Source organism: Thunnus maccoyii, chromosome 3 (genome assembly GCF_910596095.1).
Source record: "Thunnus maccoyii chromosome 3, fThuMac1.1, whole genome shotgun sequence".
NCBI classification, from domain to species: domain Eukaryota; kingdom Metazoa; phylum Chordata; class Actinopteri; order Scombriformes; family Scombridae; genus Thunnus; species Thunnus maccoyii.
The window spans coordinates 27,046,982-27,066,269 of NC_056535.1; the positions used below are offsets into that span (position 1 = coordinate 27,046,982).

The following is a 19,288-nucleotide window of genomic DNA, read 5'->3' on the forward strand; positions in this document are numbered from 1 at the left end:
TTGTTTATGTTGCACACACTAGAATTTCCATACAAACTGTTAATCTGCCAGTCAATTCATCATTTCCTTCAGAGAAATGTGTTTGTGAATGTGCTTGCTTTCCTGAGTCAATATGTGCATAACACGTGAAAAAAAGGTATTTCATTGTAACTGGTGTGGATGATTTTTGATGTATGGATGTATATGTCAAACATTTGAAATGTTTGTGTTCATAAATCAAGTAAGCACAACACAAAAGCTGAAGAGACGCTTGAAGATATTGTCAACAATCACAGTTTATGAGTCAGTCACAGATACTACTAACAGTAAAAGCAGGCTATTTACACATGCAGTACATTATGAAAGCAGTCAGTCATTCAAAAGAGAAGCTAAAAAATGTGTATCACTGTAAAGAAATGTTTTATATCAACAAGAGGATAGAGGTGGTCTTAGGAATGCTGAACCTGCTGTATGGTGTGGAAGAATTGTATTACAGTGATTTTGTTTAGCAGCCTGGAAACTAAAACAACCTCCCTGTCTGTTTTGTGTTTTTTGTGTGTATTTAAAAATGCTGTTGCAGTTTACCATTCCCAAAAACAGTGGTAACAGTTGGAATTCTGCCTTTGATTGTTTGCAGCTGATATTTGCACATTAATAATAGCTTGGCAGCATTATTTCATTCCTCAGTAAAACCAAAGAACATGCTTTCTATCTAATGGTTTTGTAGCTTGCTAATGCTATAACAACCGGTCTTTGGTTTCTATGATGAATGCTAAGAATGATAACAAGCCATTTTTTGCAAATATGGCATAATTTCTGTATCAAAGTGTGACAGTTGTCGACGGGGAAAAATACAGCCAACGGGTAAATAAAAAAATATTGGATCTCCAATCTCCACTTTATACAGTACCTGTCAAAAGTCCGGACACACCTTCCCATTCATTCAAGTGTGTTTAAACCTTTGGCTGGTACTGTAGGCGTTAACAAGCTTTAGGCAAATAGGGAGGCTACGAAAGCATTTTCTCAATCACATAGAAAATAAAAAACAATCAAGCAATTAGTGTCAATCCTTTTTACAAGAGTACAAAATCTGGTCTCCTTTCAACTGCCTGGCTTCGTTGGTTTCATTGCACCACAATTGTAGATTGAAATAATAGAGAATTCTGTGCTTCTCTGTCAGGGATCAACAGCATATATTTGACATTACTTTGATTCTATAATAATTGTTACTGCTAGACTGAAGTTAGGGCAGCTAACTAATCCCAGTCAGTGCCCTGCTGGCCAGTCCCAAACACAGCATACATAGGCTCCTCTTGACACCAGCAAAGGCCAGTGATCCCAAACTTTTCACATTACAGGCATTGTCATTATTGTTATCGTAGTCATCAGCGTTGTAGTCATCATTGTCCCGAGAGGTGTAGGTTGAGGTGAATCTATCTGGTGGATTCATGGTGAATTTGTTTCAGTGTGTGGATAGTCTCTGAGGCAGCGGATGGGCTTGTGAGTTATGTGTCTGGGTGGGTGATGGGTAGAACAGGAGGTCAGGGGTGTTATGATTCACATCTCAGTGTCAGCCACCGGGGTCTGGGTGGCAGGGTGTCCGTTAGTGGTGGGGGCGGCATTGGTCCCATTTTCTGGTGGAGACTCTCCATTAACAGTGGGCTTGTCAATGGGTTCCTGGGGCAGGGGGGCCACAGACACCAAAGTGTTGGCCTGGTTCTCCTCATCCACCTGGAAAGACTCGGCCTAAGGAAAGCACAGAGCCGACATTGGATTAGTTTAGGTTTAAGATACAGATTTAACATCAACATGTTTCATTTTACTGTTCAAATATAACATGCAAACGCAAGTGTCTGATTGAAAATGTATTTGTTTTTGTGGGTGTAGTTCAAAAACAAACAAATGCGTTCCTCGTTAATGAGGTTTATGGGTTTCAGCTGTGTGAGCTCAGGTGGGTGTTGGGAATTGTTTTAGTGTTGGGAGGTTAACAGTATGCAAGAAAGCTGCTTTTTTTTAACTTTAATTCTATCTGAAAATATTAACTCTTTCAAAGGATACAATCTGAAATAACTTAGTTCAGGTTTGTTGAGGTGCTTTATTGGCAAGACCTTTATGGATAATATATGATGCCTGTGACAGAAACTTATTCAATAAATGAGGCAGCAAACGAAGGCAATTCAACAAGCTGCTCCATCCAAACCATTACATGGGTGTGTCCCCATATGTTAACTCTTTAAAAAATGATGTCATGAGCATTTGAGAAAAAAGAAACTAAAACCATGTGTAGCCCCCTAGCAAAGGGCTGAAGTAAAAAGGACTTATTGCTGCTTTGAGTTAAGGAGTTAAGGGACATGTGAATCTAGCATGTCCTCCCTTGAGTGAGGAATTGACCAGAGGATAACCATATGTTTGACCTGAAATCCATATGTACTTTTTAAAAATAAACAGTCACTGTGTACAATTTCCTCAGTGAATTGGATCCTGTGGGGCCACATTATCTTAGGTAAGGTCAGAAAAGGTGCTTGCTTTAATGCCAGCCCATATTTTACTCACTAACTAATAAGGCCAATACAGGGAAGAAAGAGGATGTTGGTCAAGGCAACATATCTTTTAAGGTAGCCATGGTCTCTGTCAGTTCAGTACACTTTGTCTAATAGCTCACCTTATTGAGTGCATTCGAATTTAACTTAAACAAGATGATGATGTCCGTGAGCTTAAAAAGCTTTCCTGATCGCATGTTGTGCTCCTTGTGATTTATAGAATATCTTGTGATTTAATGTGAATTTCCTTGTGGTCCTTATATATATAATAGCAACTACAGAATTTTGGCTCATGTGGCATTGGATAACACTGAAACACCTCTAATCTACTCACCAGTCTGACTCCTTTGGAGTTCTTGCGGTGGGTCTTGAGGTAATACCCAGCTACCAGCAGCGCAGCCAGCAATAGACCTGTCAGCAGCAGGGAAACCAGCACCAACTTTGAATTCTTCCCCCAACGAGGAACAGCCTCCTCAATGTCAGTCTGATAACAAAAATGAGAACAGAAAAACATGAGTCAAGACGAAATTATTGGGCTTATGGCAAACCAAACAATGAATCAAACACTGTGTACAGACTGAAACTGACACATACAAAAACATGAGATGCGATGCAGATGTATGGTGTATATTGTGGATAATTGTTTTACTGGCAAAGAAATTCATCATAAAGTTCCTGTTGTTCTTGTCTTTCATGACTCAACTCCACCCAAAGCCTCTGTTTATGGGGGTGTACCCACAGAAATTACAGTACATCCTCTGGTTTCAGGCAGTGTCAGAACAAAAATATGCCAGTTAGTAGACTTTAGATAGTGTTATGAAGAGTGACTAAATCACTATTGCTAATATGGTCGTTCAGTATATGATGTAGGGAGGGAAATGTAGTGTATGTCAAATGCAGAGACAGAAGGGTGTGGCAGGAACAACCATAACCCCAAATTGTTCCCTAGGTGCAAGAAAAAATGTTTTGCAGCTGACAAGTAGATTGATTGTTGGCTTTTTGTTTGTCACAAAAACTGTCATCCTGGCAGCTTGAAGCCTTTGGGAAGGTCTTACTCAGGGAGTGTTTTTCCCATCTAGTTTGATTGTGAATCAACCAAGAATTTTACAGTAGCTGAGTGTAGTGGGTATAACTTATAGGCCCTCCATGGTGCATGGTATGATTTACTGTGTTGGCTGGACATGTGATATTGACTACCGGCTTGGTCCATGCCCATAGAAAATAATATTACATTTGGAGTAGAAATCCAGTCACAAACCTAATCATAGCTCCGCTGTTCCCAACGGCACATATTTTTGAATGTGATATATCATTTTCTACAATACAGGTTCAGTGGTTCTGTACCTTATCTTTGATGTTGTCGTTGTTGAACTTGTTGGCCATGCCTGCAACATCACCTGCAAATACAAAAACAAAAGTTGGTTTGTGTTTTTCTTGTTACAGAAGGATTTTATTCACATAGGAGTAAAGGTAGAGATGCTACTTAACTCAAGCTACTTAACAGAAAGATAGATATAATCTATTCTGTCAGTAAATTAAATAGGAGATTTTATAGTTTGGAGCAATGAAGCTAATATTAATACAGGCTTGAGAACTGAAAAATGCTACTTACAAAACAGCCTCATAATGGCTGCTGATCAGAGGTTAAAACACAGTATCATCTGAGGACAGCTTAACAATGCACTTTGTCTATCTTTTGCCATCATATAAATTACAACAAGAATGTTACTGACCTTCAACATACGGTCCAGATACAAGGATTTGGTCTGAGTTGTCCTCCTGGTAGATTTGTAGTTTACAGTCTTCACCACACAGCTCCTGCAGAACGCTTTGAATCTTCATTTTTGTGTCTTGCTGCAAGGAGACCAAAATGAAAGATACTTAGTATTGAAACTTTTATTTTTAAACATGTGAACGGTTTAATTGATCCAATTACAGATTTCACATTTCACAATATTGCATTCATCACTAATCGTAAATCTTTTTGTGCCCTACAAAATCACAACACCCAACCTTGAATCTTCCACTCCTGCTCTAATCCCTTCACCCTCCTGTTTCCTCATCTTGCTTTGTCTCTAATCCAATAAGGGCTATCACAACCTGGTGCAGCTCTTTCCCCTGATGTAATCTGATCCAAACAACATCAGAATTTTCCACACTGCAGAACCCCTCGATCCCAGTTTATGAGTGGACAGCTGGCTCTGTTACAAAACTGCATAGCTGTGGGCAGGACATAGTGACCTCTATCCAGAGATTTTTGTCTTTAGAAGGGATCTTTTGGTTTTTCTTTATATGACATTTGGTCTCATATCTACAGTAGCAGTCAAAAGTAATGACAAAGTGTGTCCAAACTTTAACTGCTACTGTATATATACATATATTACATATACATACATACATAAATGATTTGCATACTGTATATGGAGACACTAGATAAGCCCCTTCCATTACCCGGACTGATGTGAGATATCTCCAACACTTGTTTTATTTACAACTCTATCATCCTTTTATACAGTATCTCAGATCAGGAATTCCAAATGTAATTACTCAACTAATCCACTCCTTAAACAACACAAGCATCAACGCTTTCAGACTGTCCTTAGTGCTTCAGTCCTCCTCAGTGTTATATTTATAATGTGCTTAAGACAGATTAAAATGTTTGTAAGTATACAAGATGATGTTGCACCAAATTAGATTCAGTTTAAACCTGGATTTAATGATGGTACAATTAAAGTAACAAGTGCAGTGCAACAGGATTCATTTTAGATCTCAATTTAATCTTCTCTAAACCTCTTTTCACATCAGTTTCATTGCCCAAACTTTTAATAAACTTCAGACTGACATTTGCAGTGATTAAATTTGCAAAAATAGATACATTTTTATATATTTTGGGATGGGTGATGTTCTCTAGTAAAGAAATTAGTGGAAAACATATTAAGGTAATTCTTTAGTTTACTGTTGATGTCTTACTACACAGCATGTATGTTTTTGCAACATACAGCCAGCTGTTTATGCACTGTTTGAATAAAAAATGATGCATTTACTGCTCAGGCAATATGAGAGCTAATGTTTAGCTGAAATGAAATCCTGTGGGATCGGACCACCACATAGAAGCTGTAATTCCTGTAAACCTCAAAGCTGTTATCCTGAGACACAGAAGAACTTGTGTTTCTAAACACAAACAAACCCACACGCACCCACACTACTGCCCTAGGCTTCTATACATTACACATTATACAGCAGGAGTGAGCCCACCCATTGTGCTCCCCTGCTCTCTGCCCTCACAGCTCAATCCATGCCCTGGTTCACATGCAACAGAAATCTCTTGGACTTTCCTCTGAATGTAAGAAGTAGATGTTAAGAAGGATGGGTTCAGTGTTTCTCTGGCTTCACTGATTTATGGGCATCAGGGATGTAACAGTCTCTGCTTCTTAAATAAGGAAGAATTTCCTGTGGAGCTTATGTTTAGCAAGCCGATGGCCAGCTGGGAATGGCATCAAATCCACGATAGAGACTATTTTCCTTTCTAGAGCAGTTTGTTGGTTTGTGAGTGTGTGTATTAAGTGTATGTGTGTAAGAAAAGGAAGGTGTTTGTCCATGAATATTTTGCACTCCTGTAGGATTGTGTGACCTCTGTAGGATTCTTCCCTGCCCTCTTTGCTGTATCGTCAATATCACTGAAATTGTGTGTTTTTTTCTGTTTTACCTCACATATCACAACATATCACACATAAGCATGTGCAGAAGAAAGACAGAATGGAGTGTTTTCTGAACTTACACAGTTGGAGGAGGCCTTGAGTTTCAGATTGACAGCGTTTTTATCCTGGACCGCCTCTTTGCTAACACAGACGACATCATCCTGTGGCACCGGCTGCAGAGAGAAACCAAATTGAGTTATCCTGTGACCTCTGCTTTTTACTGCTCATGACTTCTGTATGACATCAATTTTTGAACGTTGATTTTATTTGGTTTTATTCTGTTTAAACAATGTGAGATGAAATACAAATGTGCAGCCACAGCATAGCATACATACTTTATATGATAACAACTGAGTTTGACCATCACATAAAAACTAACAAATCAAAGTGTCCCACTGGTTATGGGATTGAGATCAATTATTCATAAACCGCGCATTTTTATTCATTTTTGCTGTAAGCACCACACTTGTAAACAAGTGTAAATATATGTGGGGCATGGAGAGACAGTTCTCAGTAGTATGAAAATACATCCTTATTTTCTTATGCCAAAAATACTACCACTCTTCCTTCTCTGCTTTGAGAATCATTTACAAATAGTGTCTTGTCTCAGTGTCATTACAAACATTTGAAATTGTTATGCACAAAAATTTGTCTCAACATGCCAAAGTAACACCAGTAATGAATGATACTAGGGCTGCAACTAATGATTATTTTCATTATTGATTAATCTGGTAATCATTTTCTTAATCAATCAATTAATTATGTATTCATTACTTTCTTAATTAATCAATTAGTTGTTTGGTTTATGAAATGCCAGAATATGATCAAAAATGTCTATTCTGATTCCCAAAGCCCAAGGTGAAATCCTCCACCCTCTTGTTTTGTCCCAACCATCAGTCCACACCCAAAGATATTCAGTTTATTATCATAGAAGACTAAATAAACTAGAAAATATTCACTTCTGAGACGCTGGAATTGGAGACTTTGGACATTTTCTCAACGATGGCTCGATTATCAAAATAGTAAATTATTATACCTGTGGATATAATAATTAATTTTCTGTGGACTACTACTAATTACTAATATTTAGTCATTATTCTGAACTCTATATTTGAAGTTACTGACTTACAGAGGATGGTAGTCATCCCTTTTATTTGTGGCATTTACCAATAAATATCAGATACCATGTTTTTCTCAGTGTAGCTCTACTGATACAGCCACAATGCCTACATTATGACAGACTGAGTGATCTGAAGGTACTCCTTTATCTTACCTGTGGTATGATGTTGGGGCCGCCGTCGCCTCTCGAAGGCAGGGGAGCATGGGTCTCTGGTTCCGCGATTTTGGGTTTGACAGTATGTACCTCAACTGTGAACTCTGTTCCCTTGTCAGCCGCCTCTTCTGTAGCTGGAGGGTTGCCCTCTGCCTCTGCCTCTGCTGTCTCCTCTGTTGTCATTGCTGCTGTAGTCTGCTCGGTAGTTTCCTCAGATGTCATAGTAGGGAAAAGGAGGATTTGGCCTTGTGGGTCCTCTGACTCTGAAAAATCTATTCCATTTAAATGGTAAATTAGTTAGATATTTAAACAGTACATAAAAACTTTGTGATGTTAACAACAGAAGAAGGTTGTTTATTTGTGTTCTACATTTATGTAATTTGACGTTTGGTTTGGTTTAGGCACACACATCAATAGGCTATCTATTCAGGGGAATGGTCTGAGATTACAATATAGATAATTCTGGAAAGTGATGTTGACATTTCAGGTACAGTGATCTGATGACAAACAAGTTCACACCCTAGTTATAGGCTACTTTTAATGTTTTTGAATATTATTCTCAACCACATGTTAATGGGATTAAATCTATCAGGTTTATGCAATACAGTAGTACTGCTTATCAAGGACATGTACAATTCTTTCTTTATCGTCCTCTGTTTGATCAAGTGACTGTTGCCCCGGCCTGTTTTTGTTTCCCCTTCTACAGTATAAGTTAACCTTTCAAATGTTGATCTGTTTCACAGCAGACATTTTGACTTGTCATAGTAGGAAAAGAAAATGTGTTACTAATAACATGAATGATGGTTCCTCTCAAGACATGACAGCGTGACGGTGAGCCTGCATATTTATTATACCAGGACCCTGAAACCAAAGTGGCGGAATACAATTCAGCCATCATTAATTTTATATTCTTATTTACACCTGATCTTGTCCTACTTTGATGTACCAAAATGTCTTCTGTGAAAAAAGCTTTTTACATTTTATGATGTGGTTAATGGCATGTCTGTTATTGGTAGGCACACATGGTTGGACTGGGCTGTATTTTCAGATGAATGGTCTGAGGTTATAATATGTAAACTCTGATAATGAAGTTAATTCTGTCACTGCGAGTACATTTTAATGTAAGCAAGCACACACACGCAGAGTGACTGTCCTCTTACCAGGAGCTATAGTTGTCTTTGGAATCATGTCTCCTCGTACGTATGCGTCTGCTTCCAGAGGTGGCGCTGTCTCCTCGACAACTTCCTCTTCCTGTGCCATGACTCCTGCTGTAAAATCAATAAGGCTTAATGTCGTTTTGTTTGAAAATTTTCTCATTGACATAGATGCGATGACATATAATTAAATCAATGAAAAACCCAACCACAGACTGGCATACTTACAATGATTATATTGTATTGTTCAAATGATCCTCCCATCTAAATCCCACAAATATATTACAAAGCTTAGTGATAGGCTGCAGTTGTCTATTAAACACGGTCCACTTGAAAGTTTTTTCTGTTGTGTAACTCTTATCTGCTTTGTCAATTTGTCAATGTGCTTTGCTGTAAAACATTATGACAACTCTCACATCATAACCTTAAATCGATGAGTCTCAGTACTGAGGAACTGTCTGTAATTAATAACCCCCTGGTAGACCAGTTCCTCTGCACAGCCTGAGTAAATAAACCGTCCCTCAGTACAAGGCCTGGACTGGTACTGCCAGCAAAAAGCTCTCACCTCCTGATCACTCCCACTGGGACCAGTGCTATGAGCTTCTCATGGAAATCTGTCAGCTCATGGCAAATATGCAGTTAGCTATACAATGGACTTGTGCCAAATAGTTTAAAAGTACAAAAGATGTGCTGTGCAGTTCCCACTAGATAGAATCATATGAACTGTCAATCGCACCAAAGAGTTCTGTTTAGTTTTTGAATGCTCTTCCATGATTGTCTATCTACAACTTGGATTTTTTTTTTTTTTTTTTACTGTACACTGAAGGTTCAGTTTATGCTTTTAAAGCTGCACAGGGCGGCTCTGTTCCTTACTGCCTCCAAATGGTGGTAAGACATACAGTACATTTATGGACATTTTCAAGCTCAGTATCCAGATGTCTTGTCTAGTGATGTGATGTTAGTAAACTTGCACAAAGCAAACTCACATTTACTAAAGGGGGCAATCTGTGATCACGTTATCACAGTGGAAATAAAGATTCAACAAAAAAGTGTCAAATGTTACTGTCATAGGAAAGGTCTTTTTAAGAATCTTGCCTAGTATGTGTTTTTGAGTGCAGCCCCTCAGAAGAATCATGTGGTATTGTCCTACAGCAGCTCATTACAGTTCTGCAGGCATTATTTAATCAAGTTGTGAGGTAGTAGCTCATAGCTCAGATGGTTTACAGTTTTCACCAGTGTGCTATCTTTACACCAGTTATCATCGTAATGCAGAAACCCATGCAGTGTATAAGAGCTCTTCGGTGTGCTCACAGGGATTGCTTATAGCCTCTGCAGTGATGGACGATGAGGTAATAGATCTTACTGCAGCAGATAACTGATGCTCACAGATTCATGGAACACATCATGAAGTAATTTACGTTGAAATACGATCTTTCTCACTCTGACGTTTTTCAGGAGATCCTGTGGTTACAGTGACTCACTTTAGGTTAAGCATAAATGGGATATACAAAGTACATTTCTTGATATATGAGTGTGAGTGAAATGATTTTCCATCTACTCTGTTAAACAATTTAATGCCCTCATTAAATGTGCTGCTGAAAGATGCCAGGTAATGATGCCATTGAAAACATCACTTTTTCCAAATTTTTGAATTATGTAATATGTCAATATACCGTTTCAGCAAGTCTATGGGGTAAGAGCTATTGATAAATTGCAACACTAAAACAGAGCCTTGATAGGATATTTCTAGTCAGGTACCTTCAGCTGTAAATCATTTCACCTACAAAGTTTGATTCTCTGCTAATTTTTTAAATATGTTTCCTCATCTTGCAGTCACTGAGCTAAAGAGCCTGAGGTCTTTATTGCTGTGATTTGTTCAGGTCAAATTGCAAGGGTAGAATCCAGAAATCAAACCAGAATGCCAAGCATGCATTCCTTTTACCCAGATCACTCTGACTTGAACAACACCAGCATTACCTCACTTTGAAAACATTCCCGTAGTCCCTTAACTCTGCAGATGTCATTACTTCTGGTTCTCTCACCCTGTCATTCCTCACTGACTGCTGAGCTAAATTTTACTTGTACATTTGTTCATATACACCTTTAATTTAAACGCAAGCTTTCTTTTCAGTTTGCACTTTTGTGACAGTAGTAAATGAGCTTCACATATGTTTTAAATTTGTTTGCATAGATAATATATTTTTGAGTAAGTAAGCATTTTGTGTATTTGCAGAACTTTTTGACTCTTGTGTGTAGAAATATAAGTGATATAACTAGTAATTATACGTTTTTTCTGGTGGTTCTAATCGTTAGTTAGGGTAGATAGTTTCCCCTTTCTACCTTTTTGCTGTTCACTGCTCTGACCTGCCAAGGGACTACAGATGTGAATTAGCTTGAATCTATAATATGGTAAAGTACATCAAGTGGTGACATTTATGCTTGAGCTGTACACTGTCCATTTCAAAATAAATAAATAACTTGTCATCCCATTTAACAAAAGAAAAATGAAAAAAAAAAAAAGTGATGGGAGAAAAAAAGAGTGATACGTTCCAACTTCAATTTTTTTTTGTCTTGATTAAATCCTGTACGCTACTTAAACTATCAGTCATTTTGAGATTATCTGCCCCAATTGAGATGAGCTGTGATAACCCAAAAAGATCTATCACTAAACTATTGACCACTCCATCTTGGCAAAACGATTAATCACTTATTGTTGGTGGAACATTTTTGTAATATACTACACAAAAAGCTTTATTTTAATTATTTTTGGCTTAATTTATTGCCCCCTTTTTCTTCTTTTACCCTCTGCACATTGTCTCCTCATGGACTACTCATAGTATTTTTGGTCACTACTTGAGGTTTTCACACATGTGGCACATTATATATTCACACAGTGGTGGCACTGTGACACATGTCCACTGACTTCCTTTGATAAATCATTGTGACAGACAGTGCCACCAGTACAGCGTAAACACTGTGTGTTGTGTGCTAGCAGGTGGGGCAGTAATCTCCAAGGAGGTCTTCTGGCATGCTCAGTGTTAGCAACTGTCCATTGCAGCTGTCCATTATACAGTATCTAAATAGGGTAAATAAATCTTCTACACTTTTCCACTGATTCAAATAAATGAGAAAAAACATCAGAGTCACTGACCTGGCAGTTTTGCAGTTTCTGCATCTGTGTCAAACTTACAACAAAAGCTCTCTAGTAGACGTGCTCAAATTTTATTGGTGAGCCTGAATTTAGAGACTCATGTCACTATTCTTGGGGTATTTAGTTAACTATTAGGAGCAGCCTGGGTGTGTAAAAGCAACAGGTCAAGAACTCTCTAACCTTGAGAGTCTGTCCTTTATACCCCTGGTCTAGAGACTGTAGCCTACAGCTGCCATGCCTCCTCCATCTCTGGGTGGTCTTTCAGTTTATTTTACTGGACAAGGATGAGGTTCGAAATGGGTGAGATGGTCGGGCATAAATCAGGTTTTCTAATACAAATGTGACACACAGGAGTACCTGAGTGCATAGGCTGAGATGTGTTGTTTCAGCTCTGTGATCGCTTTCTGTCAATGGGTTGAGTTGTAGCAGACTGGGAGGTAAAACATCTAAAGATAGACACTGTGGCTGATGGGTATGTTTAATTTTGGGTTTGGGGCAGTCTCTGATGGGATATTGGGGAGATATTGTGATGAGTGACTGGAAATGAATTTCCACTTCCTTTAATTTAAACTGTACCACAATGGAAATTACATTATTTTAAAACAAATGTCCTGTTTATAAAATAGATGAGTTTGAATGATTTAGGAGGATTTTAAGTACATACTGTAAAAAGCAACTATGTTTTACTGGCCTTGTGCTAATGATGTCATGGCACCTCAAACGCTCTTGTAAAACATGGCTGCCACATTTTTATAAGGCAAAACATGCTTGTTTAGCTTCAGACACAGACACAAGGCCTGTTTTTCGGCAACAGTGCCAACAGAGCCAGTAAACCCTGCCTAGCTTTCTGACCAGCCATAACTCACATAATACACACAAACAAACTTTCCTGACAAACTAGAACCCAAATGGAATGAAGACTCTGCATATAATTACCTCTTATGACAAACATTTACCCAGACAGCAAGATCTGAATGACCGCCTTTTATTGTTTTGTTCTGATTGTAAACCCAACGGCTTCAAGTCTGGCTATTATTCATTTCAGGCTGGTTACACAATAATGGATTGTTGTCTCTCGGCTCATTTGCTTTATTTATCTTGTGTGAAGACAAGAGGAACTGCGAGTAGCTTTCCTGTTCCTCTTGACATTGTATTGTAGCCTTGACCTGCACTTTTGTGCTGTAATTGATACAGTGATGTGTCTGGTGTTTGCTGCAGCCCTGCTCCTTACGTGAGATCAGCACACTTCCTGACAGCGTGACCTCTGAACCCATCACCACTTCACTGCCCTCTACCCTCCATTCACTCACTCAACAGGAGCCATGACTAAAGGTGATTATTCACTAATTTTACTGATCCATCCCACGGACATAAGTCAAGTCAAGTCAAGTTTATTTATAGGGCACATTTAAAAACAACCATAATTGACCAAAGTGCTGTGCAAATTACAGTGAAAGGCACAACAGTAGATTACTACTGTACATTAGAGATGGATGTTCAAAACCCCAGAGCATCATATTGTCTCTGTTACACACAAATAACCACACACAGCATGTTCTTTAATTCCTTCTTTTTGTGTAATGTTCGAAAGTAGAAAAGATATCAGTCATCAGTTTGTGCAATGATAGCAAGACTGTGTCTTGCTATCATTGCACAAACATGACAAGCCTAACACCAGTGTTCTTAATCAGTCCTGACTCCATATGTTATTTAGCATAGGCCTTGACTTCATTGCTCTCTTGAAGATTTTCCCACCAGATTGCTCTGAGTGACGGCTGTGGTCTGGATATGCTCCACCCCGCACCCCCCATCTCTTGGGACCCCAGATGGAGGAATGTGGCAGGCTTTGGAAGAAGACAAGCCTGCAGCTCCACGCCCTCCTTTCCCCGAACCCTCCCTGTCTACTCGCCCTCTCCCAGTCACGCACAGCTAATCCCAGCCATCTACCGAGGTGAGGTGCACACACCTCCCACACTATATACTGTAATGTAAAGCAACATGCCAAGAGCCCATATCATACCAGCTACATTCTCTCTCATAGCCCCAGGGAGCTTCGCTTGCCTGGTTTTCACATGGCTAACATGCAAATGTCCCCATGAAGGCACTTTGCATAATTTTGCATTTATGCGTCTTGTTCTTCTTATAATGACTACAAGGCTGAAAACTCTACCAGCTGAGTAGTTCACTGACCAGAATTGCTCCTCTGAACATAAAGGCTTTCATGTAACTAGTTACGTTCTTGTAGTTTTGTGCAACTTTGCATGCAACTCCTAAATGCAGCAAATGCATTCATACATCTTCTTTTACTTTACATCTCTTTGACTGTGCACCCTGTATTGTATGTTGTTGTATGTGAAACATGAACCAGCTGTTGGATGTTTAAAATGGGTGGACGTTCCTTTTGGTTGTGGCCTCCCTGGCTTCCAGAGAAGCTACATGGTCATGAGGGACAAACTCCAAAAATATGGCCTTATACCCCTGGGGCCCTTTCCTCTCCCTTGTTCTGTTGAGGAAAACCTTGTGGTGTGTAATGGGGCGCAGTGAGGTGATAATGGTCTGCACACGTCAGTGGACCACCGTGTCAAAATCCCAAAGATCGAGGTTCTACTAACACCCTCCCTGCCACATGCAGCATGTGATAGTTACCATATGACACAGACTTTTCATAGGTAACAAAGACACTAATTTGTCTTGGAATACCTCAGATTAAGTTTGCAGCTTTGGCCAGTGGCAAAACCAATTTCTCTGCTGGATTTGAGGCTGAATGTTGATCTTTTAGCTGTCCTGACCGAGTGTTTGAGAATCTATTTAGCCAAGACATGCCATGTACAGTGTGGATTTAGCTTGGGCCAAGGGCAGCTTGGACAGTCCAGCATGACTCCCTTAAGGCCCCTTCTCAGGGACTTGCATGTTGGTCAATCACCGACGGGTCAACCACCACCAATACCAGTACGTTTTAAGAGTAGTATTCAAGTAGAATTTTGAAAAGGTAATTTCAGTGTAGGTGTTCTGTAACTGTAAACATGTTGTTATGCCTTCTACATAGTGAAACATGATGTATGAAATTATTTCAGTATGTGTGAAACAGTGCCTCATTGTGCTGTCATTAAATGGAAATTTCCTTCATCTGCCGACTCTGGCCCCATCCACAATTACACAGTACTTCTGTAGAGGTTCTCTTACATCACTCTGGCATCAATTGAATAGAAATTTAATCAGAGTACACCTCCTTCACCCCACCCCTCCTTCACTTACCTCATCGTGGATTTTCAAAGGTGGAAACGTGGAGTGTAGTCACTCTTAAATATCTTTTCTTGCTAAGTTCATCAATCTGATCTACTCTAATTATGTGATGAGTTTAGATGTATATAATATGTATACACAGACATTTTACAGAGGGGCCATGTACACTAGTGGGAAAAATAGTATAGATGGATCAAATGAAGCTCTAGTGGTTAAAATCTTCAGTGAAATGATATAATTTTTGATAGAATGTATATTGTAATGTTATTTTTTTAATCTTGTTCAGCCCTATAAAAACTTCCTTTGTGCTTTTCTTGATAGTAATCTGTAATAATTAACACGTAATTCATTCAGAATGTTGTTTTCTTATTGGAGTGTTTTTATGATTTAATATCCTGCTACTCCTAAGGAATCTGAATTTGAGAGTTAATAGCGTGCCAAGGAATGTGACATTGGAGCCCTGTCCCTTAGGGTTAAACATGCTCTGCAACTCTACACTCTTTGAAACAACAGACTGCTGACCCCACTATCTTGACCCCCACCGCTGCGCCCCCACCCCTGTCGTTCCTGTCACAGCGATTAATAGCAGAACCCAGCCCATTCTCCTCTCTTGGCAGAAAAGCAACCGGATCTCATGGTTTCAATCAGGCCCGTGGAAGTTGCGCTTACTTCACCCAGTGCTGCCCGGCTACAGCGTTCACCCAACCCGACCCTGAGGCCACTGCAGCTCCTTATCAAAAGCATGATGCCCGTTTCTGGGGACCACAATCAGGAAACATGACATCTGCTTTCAATTGAGAGCATTATATCACCCCTCCTCCCCCCCAACACACAGACGCTCACAATTGCCCACTACAGTTTCACTGCTGTGTGCTTTACCTTGAATGAGCCTGTCTGGTTTGAGTGTATGCAGGTAGACTGTTATGGGATCTTGTTGCAGAGTGAGTCAGATCTGGGCGTCAACAGCTCAGAGGCTCAACATTGATTTTGTGCAGAAAGAATTGGAGACATACTATATCGTTCAAAAATCTGAGTAATGACTTGCACTCACATCCACGGGTGGTATTGAAAAACAACTGTAATAGGCTATTAAGACGCTGAACTAGAGCGCACTTAGTCGATGTGCAAAGATTTGTTCTCTGCTTCTGAAACATCAATTGCTTCCATTCAGAGTGTTTTTTTTTCTTTACAGTGCTTGTTGCTTTCAGATACTCAGACACTGGCCTCTCTTTCCCTTCTATGGATCTAATTTATCAGGACAGAAAACCAGCACCTTCTGGTTGTTTCATAAAGCAGCATTTTTAGCCGTACTATGTCAGCACTTACTGTATGTGAATAAGGTAAATACTAAATAGAATCTGCAAATACAGAGGCTGGAAAATGTTCAAAGACACGTCGTTAAGAGTTGAGAGTAAAAGCAGCCTTTCTCTTAAAAGGAGAAGATAAAAAAACACTATCCCTTGTGAATGAAATCATGTGTGAGTGAGTATGTGTATGCACCCAAACGTCTACATGCCACCACCGGCTCACTTGACACTGGGATTTGACTTGGCTCACTCTACTTTCTTCATGAGAGGAATGAGCTCTGTTGTTATTATTGTCTCAGTGATTCTTTAGTGCATCTGTTACTTCAATGGGTACTAGACAAACAATGATTTACATAATTACATGCTCTGGGGTTGGCAGTGAGGTTGGGCAGGGTTTGTTGCTTAATTAGAGAGTCTCCTAAAACCACTTCACAGCGTAGACAGAGCTTAAACTGTATTACGAAAGTTGTTTATAAGAACAGTTTTAAAACCGAAAGCATCCGAGCAAGAGACATTCCAGTTCTGTCACTGACAACAAAGTAAAACTGAGCTTCTTTCATTTCCCGTACGTTGCTTTGTCTCACGCCTCTCACTGCTTTTCCAAAAGAAGTCTGCTAAACATTCTCTGCAGGGGTTTCCCCCGAGTGTTTCTGATCATCTCCTGTTTAGCCTCTGCCACCACGACCCCCCTCCATGTTGTCAGGGTAACTGTTACGCTCACTACCATCTGTGAATCCGCTCTGACCTCATCACACTAAAGTTGTACAGTAAACCCATCTTTACTCCACTTACGTAACACTGCCCTGCTCCCATCTCCCATGTTGACAAGACAGTTCAGCAAGAGGGATTTTTTTTTCTGACTCGGGAGACAGATGTTTTATCCTGTGGTTGAAATATAGTTCAACTTAAGTGGTCATCTTTTTCCTTTTCTTTGTTTTCCCATCTGTATGATATCTGATATCTGCTCCATGACGATTCATCTTTTTTTTGATGGAAATTTGGCTCAACTGCGTGTCACATGTTTTGAGTTGCTTTGTGTTAGCAACTTGTGATTTTCAGACAAGATAAACATTGGAGTGCACTCCAGAGAGACACTTATTCCCAAAAGAAAACTAAACGTTTTGCTGCCTCTGATTCAGTGTCTATAGGTTGAAGTGATGTCAAGGCAGTTTTATTTTTCAAAGCAGATGCAGCTGCCTCTCACTGCTGATGATCTCATTCCCATAAGCTATATCCCATAAATAACACAGGAGGTTTGAATTAAGTAATCCAGTGCGTGGTCCGTTTCCAGCCACAACAGAGAGCACTGTAGATAGAAGTAAAGCTGTAGTACATTCTCAGCTCCATTTTTGAGGTCTTGGACTTGACCTGTGTTTATTTTGATTTGAACTTGGCTTATCCAGCTAAAGCATTTCACAAATATGTTGTTTATGAGTTAAAACTGGAGTCAGTTGTAATCATACGTCCACTCTGAGCCACATCTTAATGCTGAAGCAAATCCTTGAGCAGTATTTTTATTTATGGAGAAACATAAACAGTGTTTGTTGCCTTATTTGGTTCTTGATTTCCGGTCATATCATATTAAAAAAAGTTAAAAAGTTCATCATGGTGATAATGCCATCAGTGAATGAGTGATTAAACCCAAACAACAGACTGTATTGTGCAAAATTTGGTGATGTTATTAAACAAATACCTACATTTGAATCAACCAACCCCTGCTGATTGATTAAGAATGAGCTAATATGTTTATACAGGCAATAAATGAATGTTATTGCGTTTGATGAAACAATTATTATATTATTCTTTCAGTGGAGCTCAGCCATGTGAGCTACATGTTGTTTTTACACTTTGTTTAACATCATCAGTCATCCCCGATGCCTCACTAAAGCTCCACCATTACTACTCCACACCCTCCTCTCACACATGCTTTAACGGGCTTCACATTACAACCAGCTAAATATAAATACATACATTTCTCTAAGTCTTTGAAGATCAATATGAATCAGGTCAATGAAATAGCAAGCATAGCTCCACAGGATGTTTCACAAAAAGGTTTCAATTTAACTAGTAAAAATATATATATATATATATATATATATATATATATATATATATATATATATATATATATATATATATATATATATATATATATAATTAGAAGCAAATGCAGAAAGCTCTATTTTGTCGGCATATTGTAAAGTTCAGAAAAGAGATCTCAACTTCAAACCATCATTCAAGACTTCCTTACATCTCAACATAATTTAAAACCCATCTCACTAAAATGATCCCTTTGTTTGCCAAGGTATACCCCAAAGTAAAAAAAATTTTTCTGTCGGCATCTTGGTAAAAAAAAAAAAAAAAAAAACTTTTTAAAAACATCTCAAGTTGCACATGTTCTAGCTTTGTTTTTACAATTGAGATAATATATTAGCATTCCAGAGAACAGAAAGGTTGTAGGGTTAAAACCAGGATTCAACTCAAAGACCATTCAAACAAACACTACTCCACCCCAACCCCACCCCTCCTTGCTCTCCTGCTCTCCCTGTAGATGGTCATACAATCGCTGAGAAGTTGCGCCTGTGTGCAATAAGCATTTTTACTACTTACCATTTAAGAGTGAGCTGATGAGAAGCAACGCAAAAGCCAACGTTTTGCAGGGCCCGTTTGTTCTCCGTGCAGATGATGCTGCCATTCTTGTCCTGAGCTTGCACACGTCTGATGGGTGTGAGTGAAAAAGGAGGGAAAAGAAAAAGAGAAAAGGTAAAGCTGGTTCAGCCTGAGCAGTTTAGGGTTTCCTCTTACCCAGAGCGGTACAGGGTGGATAAAGCACCACTTGTGTTCTGTCAGTTTTTATATAGCCCCCCCCCTCCTCCTTAACTGAGGCCCAGCCCTACACCCCGTCTTCCACTGGTTACTTTAACCCTTCCTCTGTGCCCCCAC

The 19,288-nt window shown here is 39.2% G+C and overlaps 1 protein-coding gene across 1 annotated transcript; it reads right to left on the reverse strand.

Moving 5' to 3' along the window:
• Window positions 1-257: 257 nt before the first annotated feature.
• On the reverse strand, window positions 258-18,991 carry si:ch211-286o17.1 (hematopoietic progenitor cell antigen CD34). The gene is made up of 8 exons (XM_042405485.1): window positions 18,956-18,991; window positions 8,651-8,758; window positions 7,491-7,762; window positions 6,298-6,390; window positions 4,253-4,373; window positions 3,864-3,916; window positions 2,854-3,003; window positions 258-1,725 (listed from the first exon to the last, which is right to left on the reverse strand). Exons 2-8 carry the CDS (start codon window positions 8,748-8,750, stop codon window positions 1,537-1,539), a joined length of 978 nt encoding a protein of 325 aa, XP_042261419.1. The 5' UTR covers window positions 8,751-8,758; window positions 18,956-18,991; the 3' UTR covers window positions 258-1,536.
• Between the last annotated feature and the right edge of the window lie 297 nt (window positions 18,992-19,288).